Source organism: Cibotium barometz, chromosome 27 (genome assembly GCF_041138505.1).
Source record: "Cibotium barometz isolate CiBa-2024 chromosome 27, ASM4113850v1, whole genome shotgun sequence".
NCBI classification, from domain to species: domain Eukaryota; kingdom Viridiplantae; phylum Streptophyta; class Polypodiopsida; order Cyatheales; family Cibotiaceae; genus Cibotium; species Cibotium barometz.
In genome coordinates, this window is record NC_141072.1 from 36753098 (window position 1) to 36778961 (window position 25864).

Here is a 25864-nt window from a genome sequence, read left to right on the forward strand (position 1 = left end):
GCCTTGTTGCCCTCCCGTTATGCATCAAAGTTTCAAACATGCACGCCAACATTCATAACTTTATACTACATATTGCTTCTTGTCAGGCTTCAGGCTTTAGTCCCACTCCCTGAGATTGTGCATGTATAAGTAGTAATTATGGAACTTGTGGTCTTTTTCAGTGAGTTGTCATTGTTCAGTGTTTGGGGCTTCAATTTTCAGTTGGGGTTACTCATGGCTTTGTTGTCCAGAGATCCCCTAAGGGGAGGCCCCGAGCCGGAGGTAGGGAGAGAGGGTTGGTTACATGGTCATGGTGGATGGAAGTGGATGCAGAGAGACCCGGAGAAGGGGGAGGATCGTGATATTGGAAATGTAGGCTATGTGGCTATGAACGATCAGGGGGCACACAAAGTGAGAGCTCACGTTTTGGGTGAGCAAGGGCATCAAGTGCATTTTTGCAGTAACTTGAGTGAGGAAAAGAGTACAGAGCTTCAAGAGCTAGTTGCAAACCAAGATACATTGAGTGCTCAAAGGAGAGCAACACACCGAGTGGCAATTTATCCCGCAGCATACGCAGTAGGCAGATGAAGCATGAGAAGCATTGTCCACACCTCGTGCTACATCTTGTGGTGTGGGAGCTCTTAGCATGCCATCTCGGTCTTCAATATTGACATATGGCTGACAGAGCATGCTTGATGCTCATTGGGATGCAAAAAGAAAAGAGGATGTGGATATGGCAGTGGGTAGGTTTTTCTTTCATGATCATATCATTTTTCATGCTGCTAGGTCTGAGTATTTCAAGATCATGTGTAAGACGATTGGGAAGTATAGTCCACCATACACTTCCCCATCCTAAGGTATTGTGTACCACTCTCTTAGATAAGGAAATACATAGTGTAGAGCAGGATGCAAAGACATTAGGGGACATTTGAACATATTTTGGGCTTTTTTCTAATGAAAGTAATTAGCAACGAACCAATAGGAATAGAGGATGGTGCACATTTGGTCTCCTTTGAATATAGGGAGAGAGACTAGGCTGTAGGGACGGGGACTAGGCTTTTAATACTAATAATTAAACTTCTTCCTTTCAAAAAGTAGGGGGGTTAGAGTAGGTTGAAAAGATGCAGGGGGAGGAGAGCTTGAGCTCTTGCAAGCACACATACACACACACAAAATCTTAATAGAGAACACACAAGGTGAGAGGCTGAAAATCTTCTTCTTCTTCACTCAACACTCAACACACCATATACACAATAAGAGTACTCATAATATGAAAGGTACTCAACCAAATATATACACAGGTTCTCTATAGTGTGAACCCGACTAAATGAGCTGGTGCTATAACTATGCCAGTCTCTAGAATGGCTATCACACAGCCTGTCATCCCACTCGCCGCATATCACCCAAGATCTCATCAACCATGCCAGTGGTGTAAGTGTGGGGCCTATCCCCTAGGCGGGTCATCAATGTCCACCACCTCACTAGACGAGCTCGATATCTCAACACTCCCCCTCGAGCTCAACTCCATCTCATGTACACCAAGTGAAGCCCTGAATCTGAGGAGCTTCTCTGTACCCAATGCTTTGGTGAAGATGTCAGCTACCTGATCCTCTGTGCTGACATAAACAAGGTCGAGGTCTCCTGCCAAGACCTTCTCTCTGACGAAATGATAGTGGACCTCTATATGCTTCGTGCGAGCATGAAAGACTGGGTTCCTGGCCAACTGTATACTGCTAATGTTGTCACAGAAAATGACAACTTGTCTATCCACTGATAGACCCAAATCTGCAAGTAGCTTTCTCAACGAAGCTACCTCACATGCTGCCATAGCAGCTCCTCTCTGTACTCGGCCTCTGTACTCGATAGAGCATCCGCCGTAGGCTGCTTCTTGCTGCTCCAAGTCCCAGCAGCACTCCCCAAAGAAAACATGAAGCCACTGGTAGATCTTCTGTCTGAGATACTACCAACCCAATCAACATCTGTGTACCCATGTATACATATCTGTATCCCAGTCTCATAGAATAGTCCACAATGCAAAGTAGACCTCACATACCTCAGTATGCGTCTCACTGCATCCAAATGTGATTTTCGTGGAACCTGCATAAACTGACTCACCAACCCAACAGCATAGCTCAAATCTGGTCTGGTGATCGTCATGTAGATCAAACTTTCTACTATGCGCCTGTACATAGTAGGATCCTCCAAGATCTCTCCTGAATCTGCACTCAACTTGCCATTCTGATCCAATGGCAGGGAAATAGGCTTACAGCCTATCATACCATACTTGGAAAACATGTCCAAGCCATACTGTCTCTGTAGTAATCTACTCGTCGAGCTCTTTCCATAGATATGTCACATGATATAGTTTTGCTCGCTCGATTTCAAATTCAATTTTGGCGGGAAACTTTGAAATTCAAACTTTTAGCCGTTTGAAGAACAAGAAGGTATCTAAAGTCAAAGGAACTTAACGTTTTACAAAAAGTCATTAAAATCATAATATGGCAGCTTAAAGGGCCCCTATAGACCTCAACCTTCCCCTAATGCTTGCAGCTCAGCCCTTAGCACGAACCAGGCTCTGATACCATGAAAAGATGCAGGGGGGAGGAGAGCTTGAGCTCTTGCAAGCACACACACACACACACACACAAAACCCTAATAGAGAACACACAAGGTGAGAGGCTGAAAATCTTCTTCTTCTTCACTCAACACTCAACACACCATATACACAATAAGAGTACTCATAAAATGAAAGGTACTCAACCAAATACATACACAGGTTCTCTATAATGTGAACTCAACTAAATGAGCTGGCGCTATAACTATGCCATTCTCTAGAATGGCTGTCACATAGCCTGTCATCCCACTGGCCGCATATCACCCAAGATCTCACCAACCATGCCAGTGGTGTAAGTGTGGGGTCTATCCCCCAGGCGGGTCATCAGTGTCCACTGCCTCACTAGACGAGCTGGATATCTCAACATAGGTATGGTCTCACCATTTTTGTGGCTCAAAAAATCCTTAAAATTTTGAAATTTTTGAGATTCTTCCAAAAGTCACTTTTTCTTCCAAAAACCCATCTCAAATTTCATTGTAGTCAAAAATTTCATTTTCAAGTCTGCTTTTCCTCTTGAACGTTCAAATTCAACTCTCGTTGGGCTAGAGACTGGAGAATCGGATAGGTTGTGACTCCATTGAATTCTTTGAGAAGCACCTCTATTAGAGAATTGACCTAATACAGATTCTCCTTGATTGTAGCTATTGAAGATGAAGCTATGAAGAGTTCTTGTTGAGGTCTACCTATGGAGGACCCTTGAGAGTTTTTGTATTTTCTTCTCTCTTGAAGCCCCATATCTTACGGATGTTGAGATGATGTTATGTTTTGTTTATCTAAAGTAGATAAAGGATTTGGGTGTTATCTTTTATTTTGATTTTTTTTGTTGTGGTGTATGTGAGATTTTGATTGAGATTGTGAAGGTTGAATCCTTGTGTGTGCTAATCTGATAACTAGGGAACTGATTTTGAGTCAGAATCAATTAAGAAGGCAAAGAGTTAGTTGATCATCAGTATCATCACCCCAAGGTATATGGACCTTGGGCCGACTTGACTGAGTAGGTGGGAAGCTCTTGAGAGTTTGGTCTGATAGTCTGCTATCAGCTCTATTAGCACTCAGATGAGTTTATGGTCTAAATGATGTTTTTGAGGTGCTGTGGATCGGTTGTGTCAACAGCAAGGAGCTCAAAGTGTGATATCTCTGTGAGTCTAGAGGTGCCTAAGGGCTTGAGGACATCTGACGACATTTGGAGAAGCTTTCTCTGTCAGACAAGGCTTCTGAGCCACTTAGTTCTGCATTAGATTGTTGAGGTAGATTTGAGCGCGTGAAGGTCAGAGAGAGGTCAAGTGAAGGTCAGCAAAGGATCCAAGAAGCCTGTGGGGTTGTGGCTATAGGGTGAGCTGACATTGGAGGACATTTTGGGACCTTGGAGGACACATTTTAGACCAGAGTGAGCTGTTAGCATTGAGAGGCAGAAGAAGGACAGAATCTGAGCATCCTTCATCAATAGAAGAGGCTTTTGGTCAGTTGGATATCTGTTGGAGTAAGGAAAGGATTTTGGGTGGATGGTGAGAGCTTTTGGAGGTGAGTGCTGATGTGGGAGGATAGCTGGAGGAGGAAGCTAGACAATACAGGGAGGTTGAGAGGATTTAGAAGTGTCCCATTAGGTCAGCTGGAGGGCTGGTGACAGTTGTAGAACTGGTTGGTGCCCTTTGAGCTGGGATTCTAGTGCCCCCTACTTTAGATCTCCCTATGTTTTCTTATTGTGTGCCTTTAGGTGGTGTAGTAGAGGCCATCACCCAACCACCAAACAACGTGGAGATATCCATGTGTATAGCCAACAAAAAATTGCTAATGCTATTATGTCCATGGCTTAGTCATAGGTTTCTCTACTAGTTTTAAAAATCATGTGGAAAATGATGTAAGTGTCTTAGCCATGGATTTCTCTACCTCAAAATTCAAGATAAATCTTGAATTTAGAAGCATTTTGTTTTTTGCTTTATTTTTATGTATTTTTATTTATTATGTGAAAACATGAAGCAAACAAATTGATAGGATAAAATTAAAAGTCTATATTCACTGCAAAATATTGGTGACAAGATTCATTCTAACTTGTGAGAGAGAGAGAAAGAGAGAGATTGATATTTCTTGAAATTTAAAGTATTATTCATGATAACAGCATGAGGAGGATAGTTGAAAGACATAAGAAGTGTTCAAGGTCAATACATAATGGTGGTTCTAATGTGGCGCATGATGTTGAGGTACAACTTATTCATTATTTTGGTACAGTATCGTGTTTTTTCATGTGATCATTTTTTATATTACTAGCATGAAAACTAAATGGATATAATTGTTTTAGATTGGTTGCATTAAAGAAATTTCAAAACTAGAATTTTTTAAATCCTTCTCTTCTTATTTATAAACACTTAATTTGCATTTTGATATTTATAGAAATTAGATTGTCTTGGAACAGAGAAAAGTTTTTTTTATCAACTTCATCAAAAGAAATTTATGTATACGAAAATGACTTGACTATGTAGATTTTATGTGAAAAAGTACAATCTATTGAAGTGTTGTAAGTCATTCTATAACTTATGGGTACTTATGTATTTACTCGTTAGATCACTACAATGAAATACTCAATTTATGTTATAATTATGTGTGTAGTGTTAGTTATGTGTAATGTGGAGTAATGAATAGTCTAGTATTCACTCGTTATATCACTAGAATGGAATACACAATTCATGTCTTGGTGATGTGTGTACTTCTAATTATGATTATGACATCAAGTAATGGTGGGTAGTCTAGTAAACTAAATAGAACTAGGTCTACGAATTGCAAAAGCCGAGTATCTTACCTTGTTGATGAGTAGGAAGGTGGAATATTGACCCCACAATTCATGTCTTGGTGATGTGTGTACTTCTAATTATGATTATGACATCAAGTAATGGTGGGTAGTCTAGTAAACTAAATAGAACTAGGTCTACGAATTGCAAAAGCCGAGTATCTTACCTTGTTGATGAGTAGGAAGGTGGAATATTGACCCCAGTTCAATTGGGTAAAAAGTAAGGCCTCTCTGTCACTCACTTAGGTCAACTTGAGAAACTTGAGTTGCAATCTACTCACTTAGGTCGACTTGAGAAACTTGAGTTGCAATTCGAAAGAACTCGTAGAGTTGATGTCAATTCTTATCCGTTCACATTCTTGGTGGAGGTGCACGTCTTGCATGGGTAGTGGGGATTGAAAGATGGAAAAATAGATGCCAACAAGTAATCCCACATACAAAGGTATTGTGGAAGATGAATGGGTATATATAGTCCAAAAGGATCCCTCCTATCTTACACTTTTCCAAGCTTATCTTTTATAGAAGATTAGAGGGTTAGTTAGGCAGAGTATGGACCTGTGTTGGGAATCAAGGTCTTACATGTGTCGGTGAACCACCTTGTAGAGGGGTCAATTATGTGTTTGCATGTATGAAAAACCTATCACATGGTTAACTGTAATATCTAGATATTTGTGCATGATGTGACATAAGCAATGATGTCAAGAGAAGAATCTTTAGGCCTGTAGAGGTCTTGTACTTTCATTAAAGTAAACACACAACTATCTCATTATTTGACTCGTGCAACTCTCTCTCTCTCTCTCTCTCTCTCTACAATATATTCTTATACTCTCTCTCTTTAATCTTTCATTATCTATGCTTTAGCTTCAACCATGTTTGTTTATCGATCCTTTAAAAACATGCAGTCTCACCATATCTAACATGGTATTAGATCATGGTTTTATTCTTCCAATGTTGTTGCTCGCTGTTTGCATTATGTTGCAACACTCCCGATTCGATGTGCACGTTGTTTCTCCCATAATTTATTCAGCATTGCTATCTACCACCAAGTTTCTATGCTCGTGAAGCTTTCCCCAATCGTACTTGTTGTGTTGCATCCTTACTTGCAGAGAGAAAGAGAAAAAGAATAGTCTATGCAAGTATTTGCAAACTCAACATTCTATAAAATCAGTACACATGCACAAATCAAGTATAAATATCATTGCTAAGGTACATTTAGGGCTTTTTTCAGTTCAACAACATAGAAATATTGGAAATCTCTCTTCTTTTGTAAAATCTTACTAAATTAGAGCATTAAACTCTTAATACTTCATCAATTTTCTAAATTGAGAATGCATTTCTTGCATTAATATGTTGCTATAGCCTTCTCTATAGCATCAGCATTCAAAAATCCTACGTCTAAGATTCTAATTTCTAAAAATCCTATTGTTTGGATATTCTTTATAAGGGGCTAGACATTGATATTGGATTCCATGCTTTGTTAAGAACTTCCTATCATTTTTGCCTAAAATGGCTTCACATTTTCTCATTGAGAAGTTTGATGGAGAAAACTTTCACATATGGAAGGTGAAATTGAAATTCAACATCATGAGAATAGGCTTTTGGTCTTTTATCAAGGGTGAAGATAAAATACATCAAGTTGAAATTTAGTCTCAATGTGAAAAGGACTTTGGCTTTTTATCAAGGGAGAAGATAGGATACTTCAAGATAAATATGCAACTAAAAAGACTTAAAAACTAAGGGATCAAAGAGCCTTTAGTCTAATAGCTCTTGGCCTCTCTTACAATTTTATCCATCATGTAGTAGATCTCCCGACATCCAAAGAGGCCTACGAAGCACTGCATAAACTCTTTGGAGATTAGGGTGAGAAATCTTACAGATATAGTTCTATGGACTCATCTCTTGTAACCACATGAGAGATTTGATGCTCATGTCTATAAAATGAAGTTTCTCTTGTACCACTTTGTTGCACTCAACGTGAAAGTGTAGGAAGATGTCGTTATAGAAGCTATGGTGATAAAGTGGATGTCATACGAGCTTTATTGAAATCTCATCACCTTGAAGAACCTACCTAGTCTTATCTTGGAATAGGTTATACTCTGCTTTATGAAAGAGGAGAATAAGATAAAGAAAAAAGTAGGGGAGACATATCCTTCTTCACTAGAAAGAACTACAAAGGTATCGAGTGTTTTGTTTATGGTAGGAATGACAATGCAAAGAAGCAATGTTACTCAAAGAATCCGTGCAAACATTGTGGGAAAATTAACCATAATGAAAAGTTCTCCTTTCATAAAAAGAAAGATGTCAAAATCATTGAGGAGATAGAGATTTCCACAGAGGAAACATTTATGTTGTTTTCAATTGTGTTGTATGTTATACGTGACCCGATCTTGTGTGTATTCTAACCTTGAGATCCTATAACTAACACGAGAGACACATCCATGATCCTAAGATTTATACTTAACATAGTATGAGATAATCTCGAGGGGGGATTGTTGGGAATCAAGGTTTGACCTATGCATGTGAACCAACAACTCTTAGAGGGATCACTTATGTGTTTTCATCTGTGAACCAGGTCACAATTCTATTTAGATATTTTTGTGTGATGTGACGTAAGTAATGATGTTGGGAGAAGAATATTTAGGCTTATAAATATCTTAGAGGGATTACAATTATATTTATATATTTGTGTCATTCGACATAAGAAATGATGTCACAATTATATATAGATATTTGTGTGTGATGTGATGTAAGCAATGATGTCACAATTATATTTAGATATTTGTGTGTGATGTGACATAAGCAATGATGTTGAAAGAAGAATATTTGGGCTTATATGAAAAGATGCAGGGGAGAAGATAGCTTGAGCTTTTGCAAGCACACCCACACACACACAAATCCTAGAAGAGAACATACAAGGTGAGGCTGAAAATTCTTCTTTTTCTTCACACAACAAAAGAGGTCTACAAAGAAGATAAAGTGACTAACACACATAATAGAGTATATACAAGCGGTCTATAATGTGAACACGCTAAGAGGAGTGGATAGATGTGGACTAGTCGGTGTAGTCTAGCTGTAGAATCTCTAGCGAAAATATGTCAGTGCCAGTTACTAAACCCGCCAGTGATATAGATGTCAAATGGTCATGGAGGCGCCTCGTGGGTGTCAGCCCATGTTAAGCTTAACATCTCAACACTCCTCCTCAAGATCAACTCCATCTCATGAACTCCAAGCATATCTCGGAATCAGCGGAGCTTCTCAGCTCCCAAGGCCTTCGTGAAGATGTCAGCAATTTGATCCTATGTGCTGACATAGGCCAAGTCGATGTCGCTTGCCAAGACTCTCTTTGATAAGTGGTAATGCATCTCAATTTGTTTCGTGCGTGCATGGAAAACTGGGTTAATGGCCAACTGTATACTGTTAAGATTGTCATAATATATGACAACCTTTCTCTCTACATGTAACCCCAAATCAACAAGTAGCTCAAGCTACCTCACATGCTGCCACCGCAACTCCTCTGTACTCTGCCTCTATGCTCAACAAGGCAACTGTGGGCTTCTTCTTGCTACTCCATGTCACAGTAGCACTCCCCAATAAAAATATAAATCCATTGGTAGATCTCCTGTCTGAGATGCTACGTGTCCAATCTTCATATGTGTATCCATATAGCTCCATTGGTACACCTGCTACATAAAACAATGCATAATCAACAGTGGTCCTCAAATATCAAAGTGTGCATTGCAAACTGTCAAGATGTGGTTTACGCAGAACCTGTATAAACTATCTCTCTAAGCCAATAGTGTATCTCGAATTTGGCCTGTTGATCGTGACATAGATCAGACTCCCCATAATTTTCATGTTACACATAGTGGGATCCTCTAACACATAACTTGCATCCGCACTAAGCTTGCCATTTTGATCTAATGGCACCAAGATTGGCTTACAATCAGCCATCCCATACTTATACAATATGTCCAATGCATACTGTCTCTGTGATAGCCAAATACTCTCAGGTGTGCGAATGACCTCAATTTCCAAAAAGTAGCGTTGATCTCCCAAATCCTTTATCTCAAACTTCCTTTTTTGAGAAGACTTTTCACATTTTGAATCTCTTCTAAGTGTCACTCCCAACAATAAGATCATCTGCATATATGGTGATGATCACAATACCCTTATGACTCTTGCGCACATACAAAGAGTGATCTGCATCTGTCATATGAAAACCAATAGTGACAAGATCATTAGGGGAAGGTTGAGGTCTATAGGGGCCATTTAAGCTGTCATATTATGATTTTAATGACTTTTTGTTAAAATGTTAAGTTTCTTTGACTTTAGATACCTTTTTATTCTTTAAATGGCTAGAAGTTTGAATTTCAAAGTTTTTCGCCAAAATTGAATTTAAAATTGAGTGGGAAAAATCATATCATGTGACATATCTATGGAAAGAGCTCAGCAAGTAGATTCTGGATCTCTAATAATCTCCGATAAATTTTGAGCTTATATGTAGAAGTTATGGATGTCCGAAATTTCAAAAACTTTTTTCCTACTTTTTGGGAATGAAAAGTACAAAAAAGGTATCTTCTAGAGAATCTTTTGACCACCTTTAATCACCTAACATTTTTGTATACCTGGCATCACATGATTGGCCCTTTTCCTTAATAACCTTTTAATCACATGGCATCTTAAAGGGCCCCTATAGACCTCAACCTTCCTCTAATGTACTCAGCAATCTTGTCATACCATGCTTGTGGAGCTTGCTTCAATCCATACAAGGCCTTACGAAGCTTACACACTACTCTCGGTGACCTATATCCTCAAAACCTGGTGGTTAATCCATATACACCTCTTCTTTCAAGTCACCATGTAAGAACACATTTTTGACATCCATTTGATGTAAAAAATAGCCTTTAGTTGCAGCCACCCCAATCACAACTCGCATAATTGCCATCTTTGTAACTGAGGAAAATGTCTTCTCATAATCCATTTGATGTAAAAAATAGCCTTTAGTTGCAGCCACCCCAATCGCAACTCGCACAATTGCCATCTTTGTAACTGAGGAAAATGTCTTCTCATAATCAATCCCATGTGTCTACGCATATTCTTTGGCTACCAATCTAGCCTTGTACTTGCTTATGTTACCATCAATGTTATGTTTCACCTTATACACCCACTTACAACCAATAGCTTTCTTGCCTTCAGGAAATGGCACCAAATCCCAAGTCTCATTTCCATACAATGCATCTATCTCCTCATCCATAGCTTTCTCCCAATACACATTTTCAATAGCCTCATCAAAACATGTGGATTTTACAACCTGCATAACTTTTGCCATATATGCATAGTGATGTGTCACATAACCATCATAAGTCAACCTCTGCACATGATTTTTGACTCTTCCAGATCTTTGTAACTTTGCATTCATGACTTTCATAGCCTTCTTTACACCAGGTGTCCTCATTGTTAGAATCCCAAGATCCTCATCAAGATTCATCTCCGAGCCACTAGAATCTCTATCAACAAGAGAATTTCCTGTAGAAATATCAGGCATACAAAGGGGCTCAGCCACTTCCTCTTTGCCTTTATGTGACGTACCAATTATATTTTTAGGACCGGTATTATAACGTACCCTGACACTCCATGGTCTATCAGTAGAACCACTGAGGACTCTCTTGGTTCACTCAATGATTGTAATTGCTGACCTGCATTCTATGCAACCACATTTCAACTTACATCAGTCTCAATAGTATTCTTTTCAGTAACATACCAACTACTCATCTCATTAAATACAATATCCCTGCTTACCCTCAATTCACGTGTAGTAGGATTATAACATCTATATCCCTTTTGCTGAAGGGAATACTTAATAAACACATATTTTTCTACTTTTGGATCTAGCTTGGTACATAACTCATTTGGCACATGCACATATGCAATACATCCAAAAACTTTCAAGTGAGACGAGTCAGGTTTCTTGCCAGTAAACTTCTCCTCTCTCATTACATCATGTATGGCTATAGTAGGAGTCTTGTTCATAATATAAACTGCTGTAGACACAGTCTCAGCCCAATAACTATGTGGTATATTCTTCATATTCTTCTGAGCCATCAATGCTCTTGCTATCTCTGGAATGTCTATTTTTTTGCTCAGCAACTCCATTTTGTTGCGGAGTGTATCATTACACATAAATTATCTCTGAATGTCATTCTTTTGCAAGAGTTCAGAGAACTCATTCAAGAAGTATTCTCCCTCTCTATCTGACCTTAGGCACTTCACATGCTTTCCTGTTTGTTTTCAGCCCATAACTCTAAAATTCTGAAAATGAGTGAACACTTCACTCTTCTCCTTCATTAAGTACACCCACACTTTCCTCGTCTGGTCATCAATGATTGTTACGTAGTACTTGCAGCCACCTATAGACAAAGTCTTTGTACAACCTAATACATCTGAATACATAACATCGAGTACATTCTTGCTCACATTTCTGTTATGTGGAAACACATGTTTTATTTGCTTTTCAAATTGACATGCTTCATAAAGTTTTTGCATATCTTTAACTTTAAACTTAGGTAGCTTGGTCACAATTTCTTTAGTTGCATAGACTTTAGTCTTTGCACATTGACATGGCCAGTTCTCTTATGTCAAAAGTTTGTATCTGTAATAACTCCTGAACCATTTGCAAACATTGCAACACTTACTTGAGGCATATTCACATTCAATGTAAATATTCTGTCCACTGTGTTGCCTTTTGCAACCGGCCTGTACTTATCTTAGAAATCTTTTACATAACACCCATTAGGGTTAAACCGAACCTGTAAATCTTACTCAATCATCTGGCCAATAGAAACCAGATTCTTTGTAATGTTCGGAACATGAAGTACATCTGCAAGATACTTCACTTTACTATCTTGCATAGACAATGGCACATCTTGCATAGACAATGGCACATCTCTAACATGGGCAATCGGATGAGCAATGTTATCTCCTATTTTAACAAAACCTAGTCTTTTAAGACTCTTCATTTCCTTGAACCACTCACCATGACTTTTCATGTGGTTTGAAGCACCTGAATCAACATTCCATACATCATCCTTACATGCTATTACATCATTTCCAGACATAGCATTAACCACATGTTGTATAACAAACAACCTCTCATTATCTTTATTATTTCTGCTAGAGGATGCATAGTTGTTTTGTTGCACTTTTCCATTTCGCATGTCACTTTGCTTCTTATAGCAATCTGCTTGCACATGCCCAGGCTTACCACAGTAAAAGCAGCCTCGTGTATCATTATGCTGCCTTTGCTCTAATTATCGTTGACTTCCCCTTCCTCTAAACTAGCCTCTTCCACTTGTATGTTGTTGTGGAGAATCTTGGGATTGTTGTTTCTCTTACCATAATTTTTATTACCTATTCGGTCACCACCTTGGCCACACCTACGACCTCTACCTCGTCCTCTACCTGAACTTGTGTAGAAGGCCTGCTGCTCTGAATTGTTTTTGTTTTGCGAAGATTGTTGATCTCCACCCAAGTTCTTCTCTTCAATGATCAACATTGACACCAAATCTACGAAGTTAGGATTGTTCTCCCGAGTTTGAATAGACGTCTTAAACAGCTTGTATCGTGGCGGCCTGAGACCATGCAGACACACTTCCACCTTATCATCATCTTCCACAGAAACACCAATTGATGCAAGGGATTCCATAATACCCTTGATCTTCAAAGCATAATCATTCACCGATATAGTCTTCTTCTTCACAATATGAAGCTCATTCCTTAATAGAATTTTTTGTGCCTTGGTGTTGGTTTCATACAGCTTCACCAAGGTGTCCCAAGCCTCCGTAGGTGACTTGGCATCCTGTTATATGCCCAATCATGACTTTCCTTACTTCTTAATTCCCATCCTTGAACTCTTTTATATCTGCAGTAGTTGTATTATTCTCCAGTATCTCCGGTGTCTCCTCATGTTCACCTTCAATGTAGTCCTAGTAACCTTTTCCCATCAGGAAATTGATCAGTCTAAACCTCCAAGCATGGAAGTTGTTCTTTTCAAGCTTCTCCGCAAAAATCTGGTTTATTCCATCATTCGACATCTTTTCTGCAACACAAATTTACCAACAACTTCCATCATTCGACATCTTTTCTGCAACACAAATTTACCAACAACAGTACTCTTGCTTGACTTGCACAAACTGCTTATTCACTACAATGACACTATGCTGCACCCAAACTGTCACAACCAGTGACCTTACTTTGTATACATACACCCGATCATAACTTTGAGACCTCTTTGCAGCACACACAGTGTCTGCACAACCAATTGCCCTTCTTGGAGTTCCAAAAATAGAGTTTGGCAGAGGAGTGAAACCTACTCGCAGTGCTTGTGAACGTTGCGAACGGAAAAATGGAGGTCCAGATGCACCCAAAACGTGTTTTTGGTCCGAAAAATGTTGTCGAATAGGATAACATAGTTGTCATGTAGCTTTTATCCCACAAAGAAAGCTCCTCAATCGGAGTTCATTTGCCAGTAGTGCCTCCTGAAGAGCTCCCGACAATGGTGTAGTAGCCAACACAAAGGGGAAGAGTAGATGAAGCTCTTACTCTCGTATCTTTTCCTGTGTTGCTACTCTTGCTTGCTGCTCAGTCCTTAGTATGAACCAGGCTTTGATACCATAAAAAGATACAGGGGAGAATAGAGCTTGAGCTCTTGCAAGCACACACACACTTACACAAACCCTAGAAGAGAACACACAAGGTGAGAGGTTGAAAATTCTTCTTCTTTACACAACAAAAGAGGTCTACATTTTTCAACCCGAAACGCATTTTTGACCCAAAAAATGGTGTCCAATAGAACAATATAGTTTCCTTATAGCTTTTCTCACGCGAAGAAAGCTCCTCAATCAGAGTTCGTTTGCCGGTGCCTCCCGAAGAGCTCCTGACAAGGGTGTAGTAGCCAACACAAAGGGAGAAGAGTAGATGAAGCTCTTATCCTCGTACCGCTTCCTATGCTTCTCTTACTTGCTGCTCAGCGCTTAGCATCAACCATGCTCTGATACCATGAAAAGATGGAGGGAGGAAGAAAGCTTGAGCTCTTTGCAAGCACACACGCTTACACAAAACCTAGAAGAGAATACACAAGGTGAGGCTGAAAATTCTTCTTCTTCTTCACTCAACAAAAGAGGTTAGAAAGAAGATAAAGTGACTATAACACACATAATAGAGTATATACAAGCGGTCCGTAATGTGAACATGCTAAGAGGAGTGGATAGATGTGGACTAGTTGGTATAGTCTAGCATTAGAATCCTTGATGAAGAAATGTCAATGCTAGTTACTAAATCTGCTAGTAATATAAATGTTAAACGGTCATACAGGCACCTCGTGAGTGTCATCTCATGTTGATCTTGACATCTCAATATTATAAAGATCTTATACTTTCATTGTAATAAACACAACTATCTCATTATTAACTTGTAGCAATCTTTCTCTCTTCAGTGTATTATTGTAACACTCTCTCAGGCATCCCATGCTCGATATACTTGAAAGAGTTGTATCCTGTACTGGAGGATAATGTTTTCCTAGTACTTCATATTCTTAGGCACTCCATGATAAGATTATTGTATACTAGTACTTATATATTCCATGTACTGCCACATGATGATGATTGTATCAGTCTCTACGTTCAAAGAGCTATCTTTGTTGTGCTTTTTTTTGTTTTCCTTTTCCACGATGAGATATACCATGAATAGTGTTGTATCACTTTTGGTGTCATATACCCATTGTGTTTTTAGAATATGTTTAGTATAAATTTATTTCTTTATTCTTCTCTTTAGTCTTTCATTATCTATGCTTTAGTCATGTTTTTTATCAAACTCCAACTCAAGCTCTACCATATCTAACGACCTGTCTTATCATGCTAGAGCCTCTACAAGTCCATGCGGATATGTGTGCCTCCAAGGGTGATAGAGACCCTCATGAAATTCGCATGTTGGACACATTTATTGGCCATTTTTCTATGTCATTAATGGTGTAGTATCATAACACTCTATGGAAAACATGAAAACTCTTAGTTTTAAGTTTCTATCAAAGCATAGTCACCTGAAAAACTTGTTTTGTTCATACAAAACATGAAACAAATGAAAATTTTTGAAATGATACCAAACACTAAACCAAAATAACATTTTGTTAAAATTTAAATAAAAAAATAGTCTTGTTCTCCTCTTATTCTTCTACTCCCTCACTTTCTTCTCCTTTATATCAAATTTCTTAAAACATCCATGAAGAAAAAATGATGAAATAGATGAAACACCTCTTGTGACTATATATAATAGTTCCCAAATTTGACTTATTGGTCATTTTCTCTTAATTTCGTATCCAATTGTTGAAATTTCTCCAATTTTTCTCACTCTATCATCAATTTCTCACTTTCTCCCAAGTCTCAATTTGAAAACCTAAATTTCATATTGTTAACCTTAATATTTAATACATCATTTTGTTCCAATTTGACCTCTTGATGAATTACATGTAATTTCACACCCAATTGTTAAGACTTTCTTTATATGCTCCACTAGCTCTTCAATTTCTTACTTTCTTCTAATTTATGAATCCCAATTTCATACTTCAACCTCAATTGAATTCTTTGAAATTTATTTATTTTTTCTAATTTATAAATCTCAATTTCATACTTGCAAGCTCTATCATATCAAATTACACAACCAATTTATTGATATTTCTTACATTTTCTTTGATTTCTCACTTTTTTCTTTTCAAATTAATTTGATTAGTGTCACTTTAAAATCTGTTTGATTCATTCATGGACATAAAATGAAACGAAACAAAATAAGGAAATAGATGAAACGAAACAAAACGTGTTAAAATAAGGAAATAGATGAAACGTTTCTTGTGACTATAAATCACAATCACAGTTCAAAGTCTTGGACCACTTCTTTCCGCTCAATGAGAGGGGAGTATTCTTGGGCCAATTTCCTCTGTACAATTAGAGGGGAGTATTATAGGTACAAATCTTGCATGGGTAGTTGTGGGGATTGCAAGGCGGGAAAAGGGATACCAAGCAATCCCACATGAAAAGGCAGTATGGAAAATGAAAAAGTATATAAAGTCCAAAGGGGTCTCTTTTGTCCTTAACTCCCTCAAGCTTGTCTTTTGTGGAAGACTAGAGGGCTATTTAGGTAGAGTAGGGACTTCTCTTAACATGCGAGAGTCTCCACAGGCTCATGTGGATGTTTGTGTGTCTCGAATAGTACTAGTGGCTCTCACAAATGGGGTATGTTGGGTAGATTTATTGGCCAGTCATCTATCTCATTTGTGGTGTGGTATTGTGACACAAAGTTGGGGTTTTGACTTCGGTCACTTCTTAGAATCAAAACACACTTGTATGAAACCTCACAGCCTCCTCACCTTCCTTTCTCTCCCTAGGTTAAGATAAAGATAAACACATCAAAGGTGATATCATAATTCATGGAAAAACAGATGAAAGGCTTAGGAAAAGCAAGAATTTCTGTCAGTCTGGCAGCTCCAAATAAGAGGGCAATTCTTTGTTAGAAGAAAATCTTCCGACTTAGGATTATGTGAACGGAAACATACGAGGAATGTTGATAAGGTTCATCCGTTCGAATTGAGCGATTTGGACGGAACATATTAGAGTAAAAGAATATAGAAATCACTTACAAGAGGATAAGACACATGGGATTTGTCTTTTGATAAGAGATTAGGAGAAATTAATCATTATTAAGAAGAAATAATGGCAAAAAAGTCTATAAAAATAAAAATACACAGAGAATTGCAGTTTTAAATCCATATAGATTGTACAAAAGAGGATTACATAGGTACGTAGATCTTGAAGAGAGCCTTGCGTCTATATAAAAACTTTCAAAAACAGGCAATCGAGCGAAAAGTTATGAGTATTTTACTACAAGACTATAAAACTGTCAAAATTCACTTGAAAGTTAGCAACTTTGGGAGAAATTCTCATCATCAATGAAGTAAAGGATGAAGAAATTGGTTACATGAGTGGCAAGAGTATATAAAGAGCTTCCTAGAAATATGATCAATTTTAAAAACCAATACTCGAGTGATGAGTAATTACCGGTTGAAATTTAGGTATTAGACCACAAAAACTGCACTTCTCTCTCTTTGTTTGAAACCTCAATTTTCACATAGTCTCTTGCCTTTCATCTCCTTCATTAGAGGGTAAGGGTTAACATTGCTTAGCGGACAATCGAAAAGATTTACCTATGGTTCCTAAAGTCTTTCCACATGCTCATTACCATAGTTGTCACGGTACGAAAATACGATACCGTACGGTACGATACCGTACGGGAATATTCGGTACGATATGAAATTTTGGGATACGGTACGATAAAATACGGTTTTTTAAATTAAAGAACACCTACAAACTCCACAATGGCCAACATACCATCGCGCTTCTCCTCGTCGATGGAAGGAGAAACGCGTAACTTTGCTATGGCCTCTCCCATGAAGTGAACAAGAAGGCCCATGGTGGCTCCCTCCATGTCGGTCATCCGCAATACCCTATAGAAGGGCGTGACCGCAATGACAATAGTGCGGACCGACTGCCAAAACGCCTCCTTTAGGCAAAGCCGTTGCATGGCTTTGGCCTCCGCCGATTCTCGCTCATCCCACTCATTCCACATTGTGGAGACCACTATTTGGCGAAGGGAGGATTTCACATCGTGGAGGCGCTCCAAGACGAGCCACATGTAGGCGAAGCGTGTAGATGAAGGCTTCTTCAATTCCAACTTGCTATGTTCGCGGAACATGGCAAGCACCTTCACCTTTGTGGTGAAGAAGGTAACAATAGAGATAGCTTCGGTCATTACTTCCTTCATCCACACTAACTTGCCCATATCCTCCATGAGCAAGTCAATGCAATGGGAGGCACAAGGCGTCCATACTATGGAGGGATAGTTCTTCTCGAGCAACTTCCCCATCCGACGGCAATTTGAAGCATTGTCGGTGATGACTTGCACCACGTTCTTCGATCCAACCTACATGTCACAATGCACATGAATGGATGCAATGAGCGTATGCTGTATGAGACTTGAGTCATGACTCATGATATAGACACATATGATCATATCACATATACCAAAGCCTAAACTTTAAAGACTTTAGTGCAATTTGAAAGTTGAAACTTACCTCCATGATGGCTTGCTTGATATGGCGATATATGAATGCACCCGATGTTTTCCTCCCCGCCTTTCCGGAATCCACGCCCCGCACAAAGTATGTGCCAAGAGGGCAAGAGACAAGTATATTGATGATGCCTCTCTTCTTCCGGTCACTCCATCCGTTGGAGAGGATGCTACACCCATACTTGGACCATGCCGCCCGCACCGGATTGAGAGATCTATCGATTCTTTCCCTCTCGTCCACAAGCCTCTTCGTGCGCATGTCATGATAGGAGATGTTGGTCCATCCTTCACATGGGCCCACATTTGCAATGGCTTTCACCATTGACTTCCATTGATCTACCTTGAGCACATGGAATGAGAGATTGCACTCAATAATGGTGCGTGCAATCTCTATATCCGCTAGCCGTTGCCGTTCTCGGAGATGTGATAGAGAAGAAGAGAACCCCCCGGTGGCTTGGGCTAGAGTGGCTTGCCTCATGGGAGACTCAAGCCTTTGTCTCTTTGAGGAGGCGGAGGCGGAGGTGGCACCGATGGAGGCGGCGGGGGAGGATGTATCACAAGGCGGGGAAATGACCTCATCATCCGCCCTTGAGCTTCTACCACTATCATAGTGAGCACCCAATCCACCCTTGATCTTGTTGAAGATCTCATCGGTATAGCAAGGGGGACTTCCTTGCATGGTGCAACTTGCCCCCCCCACCTTTCCAACATGTTGGAGAAGCCTAGTAACTCCACTTGTGTATTGTTTGCCACAATACTTACAAGTCCACCTATATGACTCGGACTTTCCATCGGCTTTCTCTACATGGATAGCATGCACATTGAAGGCTTCATTCTTCTCCCTTGTCATTGTAATAGAGAGAGAGAAGTTAGAAGATTCAAGAGATGGATAGGCTTGAGAGAGAGAGAGAGAGAGAGAGAGAGAGAGAGAGAGAGAGAGGCTTGAGAAAATGAGAGAGTGAGGCTTGAGTCTTGACTCTTGAGAGAGAGAGAGCCTAAAGGCTTGAGAGAGAGAGAGAGGCTTGAGAGAGGGCCTATGGGGGAGAGAGTGGCTTGAAAGTTGAGAGTTGAGAGAGAGAGAGAGAGAGAGAGGGGGAGGCTTGATGGTCACTTGAGCAAGACTCAAGAGAGGGGGGGGGCTTGATGGTTACAACTCACTAGAGTAATGAGCATTGAGAGGCTAGAGCTTTGAGAGAGGCTTAGGGGGTGGGCATTTTATAAGGCCATGTAGCATGGGCCATGGCCAATGGGCACATGGGCCACAAAGCATGCCCAAAACGGCCAGCAAACGGCTACAAAACGGCTACAACAACGGACAGAAACGGCTACAAAACTGCGCAGTCGGCGGAGGCACAACGGCTAAAAACGGACAGAACTAGCATATCGTACCGTACGATATCGTACGGTATCGTACCGTACGAATCGTACGTACGAATTGATTCGTATGCATACGAGAAACAACCCTGCTCATTACCGCTAAAACCATTGGTACCTCCAAAGGAGGGCGGCAATAAGGCAAGGGCTACCTTGAGAAGTCACAGGCCTACCAAGATAATAACTCCTTATCCCACTTATCATGAATCATCAAAGAGGTCCAAAATTGGGTTAAGCATGAGGAGCTAATACTAAATGAGATATTCACATGTAAAGAGAGTGTTTGAATAAGAGTTTGAAAGATAAGAGAATGGCAATGACACAAAATGCTCAATTGAGGAGTCTTCATTCATTGATTTGAAAGGGAGAGGAGGGCTCCTTTTATAGGTAGAGAATCACCCTCTTCCATTGTTACAAATAACAACATAAAAATCTTCAAATGATATAAGGGTAGATGTAATCATCAACTGTCCTCTTAGGCTAAGTCTTCTATTGATTATTAAATTGAAGACTTTTTGACTTTGAAAGTGTGATGAGATAATAGCCAAGTCTAAGTGGCATGTAGGTGGAGATCCCACTTACACATGGCGGAATTCACCTCTTTCATGTAGGCATTCTAGAAGAATCTTTCCCAATTATGCACCTACACACACTTCTCCACATACCTTCCACACTTTTCCAACTTGTAGCCTTATGGTGGTAAATACTATATTAATAATACAATTAAAATTCATGTGAGCATGAAGGCCCACTTTTATTTTCCACATCACTAGCCTATCTACCATGTGAGGAACGAGGAAGTGGGTCCACAAAATCTAATCTCCACCTTTCAAATGGACCATATGCTGGGATAGGGTTTAAGGGTTCGGGAACCAATTGCTTATGCCCATATGCCTGGCATACTTCACAGCTTCTGCACCACTCATAGACATCTTTGCTGAGTCGAGGCCAATAATACCTTGTGTTAAGGATCCTCCGAGTTGTGCTGGTGGAGGCAAAGTGACCTGAACATTCATGATATAATTCCATAATCCTTTTAGATTCTTCCAGGCTCACTACCCTCCTAAGAATCTTATCCTTACCTTGCTTGTGAAAAGAACATCGTATAAGGATGAGCTTTCCTTGTGAGCCTTTGCTTCTGTTGAGGATTTAATCCAGGAGAGAGGTAACCTGTATCTAAATGGTGTTGAACATCTTGGAGCTCAGGCCAACCTATATCCATTAATACAAGAATAGCTACTTTGAAAGAAGCCAAAGTTTTAGTAGCCAATTCATCAGCCTTTTGATTATCCTTCCTGTTAACATGTACAAATTTACAAAACTCAAAAGCTTCTTTCAACTCCATTGCCCTTTTATACAATTCTTGGAGATTAGAACTCCTTGTCTTATATTCTTCTTTCATTTGTCGATGACCAATTGCAAATCTTCTTTAACCTCTACCTCTTTAATTCCATCTTTTATGCAGTCTTCTAATCTCCAAATTAATGCATTATTCTCAGCCACATTATTTGATATAGTCTTTGGAAATTTCCTACCCTTGGCCCATATCTCTTTTCCTCCTGGATCAAATGAAATTATCCCCCCAGTCCCACATTGCCTGGAAGTGCTAAAGGCTCTATCAAAATGCATAGTGAAAGCAGTTGGTGGTGTCTCCAAATCTTCATATATTTCTTCCTTTGCTTCTATTCCTTCTTCCTCATCCTTCCTTGTAAGCAAATCTGCAAGAGAGGCCCTAGTGGTGTTTTCTGTAATAAAAGTGAAAGAGAATTCTTGAAGCTCACAAATCCACTTTGCAAACTTTCCTCCTGCAGGATTAGGTTTGCGGACCAAGAATTGTAAAGAAGGTTGAGATGTGAGAAAGAAAAAAGAGCGAGGTAACAAGTACGACCTGAACTTCTTTACTGCAAAAACAAGAGACAAACCACCTTTCTCCATTTCACCATACCTCTCCTCGACAGACAACAGTGAGTTGTCTGCTTGTATAATACACTGGTTGCATACACCCTTGCTCTCCCTTTTGCAAGAGTATAGCACCCATTGAATGTGATGAGACACTTGGGTTCACATAAAAGTCCTTCCCCCACTTAGGAGGCTGCACAATTGGATGTTGACTCATGCATTTCTTGAGCAAACAAAAAGATTGAATTTGATCAGGTCCCCATTGAAAAGAAACATCCTTCTTTGTCAACAAATTTATAGGATATATCTTCTCAGAGAACATGTCAACAAAGCATTGGTAATACTTTATTTTACCCAAAATCCTCCTCGCCTTTGAAATCACAACTATATGCAAGTTCCTCCTCCTCATCACTTATTGATTCACCATTGCATTTAGCTTGCAGTATGGTTTGTTGGATCCATTTATTAGAAGGAAAGTCTAGAAGAAGTGCAAGTTCTGTTGGATACGTTAGTGTGCGGGTTGTTCGACTCCTTCTAAAACTCAAACGAGCTTGGTCCCTTTCAGCCTTCACCAAGTTATATCTCTCGCTCCATTTCTCCATAGCATGTGAGTTTAAGATGCAAAATTTATTGATCTTCTCGCGCAATGCTACATCCGTTGTTCTCATAAGGCCTTTCCCTTGTGGCTCTTCCCCAACTAGTTGATCATCTTCTTCTTGTGTCCATAATCTTGGCATATCTGAATGAGATGTGCTGAGAAATTTAGTTATATATACAAGTGAGTAGAAAATAGATAAAAAGAGAACAACATTTGATTGTGGTGTGAAGGCTAATTTCATGCAAGAAAGTCGTTCAAGTGCAAGTGATGGCAATACTAAAGTAGGCATGCTGGATTATTGTGGAACAATCCAAGATATTACCAAGGTTGGATTCAGAAAGTTTGATATGTTCATTTTTTATGTTCAAGTTGGTAACTCAAGGGGCGCAAGTAACTGTATGCAAAGACAAGTGTGGATTTCTTCAAGTAGACTGCACAAAGATATGGACTGACCAAAGGGACACATTTGTTCTACTAGAGCACTGTGAGCAAGTCATCTTTGTGGAAGACCCAACAGATCATAAATGGTTGTTTATGATCCAAATAAATCCATGTGGTAAACAAATATTTGAAGAGGTGAAAATAGAAGTTGATGAATTACCAGATGCTGAGGAACTCCCCCCTTGATCATGTGATGGTTGAGCATACACCACTAGCACCTATTGAATAACAAGAAGAATAAGAAGAAGATGTAATAGATAAGGAAGTAGGTGAGGCTCACACTGGATTAGGATTGGATGAAGGTGTACTCATTGAAAAAATACATCTTGAATGAGAAACAGACACTATAGATAATCTAGAAGAAGAAAAGATTTAAGCTGAGTATGATCATAATGCATCGTCGCGACAGCTCTCATGCTAGAGGTAAAAGAGGATGATGACATGGATGAATTACCTTCTACTACTACAATAAATCAACTTGTTCCAACCGCCACAAGATCTCCTCTCTAGCAATTGGCCGACACCCTCGTGCTCCATCCAACAATCTTTCCCTGCCAAAACTAGCAGTAGTAGCTCCTGAATCTAGTTCTAAATCTAATCTTTATGTGTTGCCCCTTCAAAGGCTAGTCTTGGTGTTAGCCAGCACATTACTTGCACATGACATCACATGACATCCCTCTCTGGTAAACTTGATGACAGGATCCAAATCTCTATTCTTCGATGTCTATCATTATCCCATTATCTTTTCATAGAGTTCCAAATCTATCATCCTTCCCTTCCTGGCAACCTTTTCACTGAAAACCTTGCCCGCTCTCCAAATCCACTTTAACTTTGATGAAGATCTATGCATCTGTTCCATCCTGTCCCCTTCCCTTCATGCCGTGTCAAACACTTTCTCTAGTCTTCTTGTCCTGAGTATTGACTTTGGCACTCTTACTCCACCCCTTGGAGGATCATCCTCCCCTGGAACCATTGCCTGAAAGCCTTGACAACAATGACGAATTATTTCTAGAAATATATTTATTTAGAGACCTGGATCTCACTGAGGATGAGCAAGTTGATGATGAACTTTAATTTCATTGTAAAACAGAGCACTTTCTTAAATGCACCTTAGTGATGAGGAGGAGGAGCTTTGCATTTGTCCTCTTTCAAAGAGCGTGATGGAAGTTCTACCCTCCTCTCTCCCTCCGTTCCCTCTCTCTCTCTCTCTCTCTCTCTCTCTCTCTCTGATCTCTTTGATCTCATTCTCTAGATCTCTCTCTCTCTATCTCTCATAGACACATGCTTGCAAAAGAGGTAGAAAGAGAAGGCTAAAACACATCCCAGGGTGGGAACTAGCAAATAGTATATATAAATTCAAATTTTTAAAAAAAATCACTGTTATTTCGACGCTTATTTCCATGTATAATTTCACTAGTATTTCGACCCTCACTTCGACGATGTGACCAGGCGTGGAAACTAAGCATCGAAAAAGAGTGATTGTCTTATAGTGAACATTTAGAAAGAAGCATGCTAACAGTTGACCAAGAGCTAGAGGAAAGGATCCTAAAAGTGAAAGCTAGTGAGGTTAAAACGAATAATATATTATGATAGTGAAGGGTCAAGCTTTGAGGAAGACTTTTAAGATGATTAGATATTTAAGGAAAAAAGGGAGAAGAAAAAGAAGAATTAGCAAAAGCAAAGACATCTAAAAGTGAAGACCTAAACAAAGAGTGTAAGGAAGGAAATAAAAATAAGAGAAATAAGAAAGAGAAAGAAATAGAAAAATGGAAAGGAATTGTAAAATATCCTAAAAACTAGAAGAATTCACATATAAAAAGAAAAATCCAACATGAACAAGGGGGAAGGGAAGATGGTGCACCCAATCTAGGAAGAACACGTGTGTAAGAGAGGAATTTCTCCAATTTAAACTTAGCTAAAGAAATTACAAGCTTGAAAAATTTCTAGCTTGTAGACTTATAGGCTTGTAGGCTTTGTGGGATCACCCACAAATGGACTTGCTCACTTGTGGGCTTTTTGGCTTACCAGTTTATGGGATTGTTTTCTTCAAGACTTGTAGCTTGCGGGTTTGCAAACTTGTGTGATTAGACGCTTACATGATTCCTGACTTACTTTCTTGTCGCCTTAAAATCTTGCAGGATTAAGGTATTCAAGATTATCAGCTTTTGAAATTATAGGCATGTGGGTTTATTGGCTTATGGAATTGTAAGCTTACTTGCTTGTAGACTTGCGGACTTGTAGCTTTCAAAATTTGAGGCTTGTGTTGTAGAATTACAAGCGTATTAGCTTGTGGACTTACCAACTTGTATGCTTATTGGGTTATTGTCTCGATGGCTTGTCGACATACAAGGATTATGGGCTTGCACACTTGCCAATTTTTAAGCTCTGAGGAATGGTTGGTGGCTTTCACCTGCGCAAGCATAAATATTATGCATAAAATTGATGCATTATACTTATACTATATAGATCTATGCATAAGCATAAAGCTTATGCTTGTTTACACGTCAAAGTTTTATGCATTATACCTACAATATATAGATCTATGCATAAGCATAAAGCCTATGCTTATTTGCATGTCAAAGTTCTATGCATTATACCTACAATATATAGATCTATGCATAAGCATAAAGCTTATGTTTATTTATGCACTTAAGTTTTATGTGTAAGGAAAAGGCTCTTAATCTTTATGGGTTGAGGTGGTAGTAGTGGAGGTGGGTATGGTTACTATGGTGGTCTACACTACACATACCACTTAGTAAGAGGTTCTAGGCATGCATGGAACTTGTGTCAGTTGAGGAGGTAGCTCATGCGACTAGTATGGATAAGGCTTTAGCTTATATGGGGAGTACCTATTAGGGTGCCGAAGTTCATCATGCCAAGTTTATTTAATACCAATAATGAGCTCTATCATGGTTTGCATGTGGCACTGGCAATAGGCATAAAGCTATTATTATCATGGACTTAAAAATGGACATTTCGTACTTCAATGATTTTGTGAGGACAAATT

At 39.3% G+C, this 25864-nt stretch overlaps 1 protein-coding gene across 8 annotated transcripts in view; it reads left to right on the forward strand.

Annotated features, from left to right (window-relative positions):
• The window catches only part of LOC147623347 (MADS-box transcription factor 23-like), a 44478-nt gene that overhangs the window by 13638 nt on the left and 4976 nt on the right, over positions 1-25864 (forward strand). For 6 of the 8 annotated variants that reach the window (XM_086821489.1, XM_086821488.1, XM_086821492.1 and 3 more), the window contains exon 2: positions 4710-4791. The exons of the other annotated variants lie outside the window; for them this stretch is intronic. In XM_086821489.1, coding sequence (XP_086677615.1) covers positions 4710-4791 — 82 coding nt within the window. The remainder of the gene's footprint in view (positions 1-4709; positions 4792-25864) is intronic. 8 annotated transcript variants of the gene reach the window in all.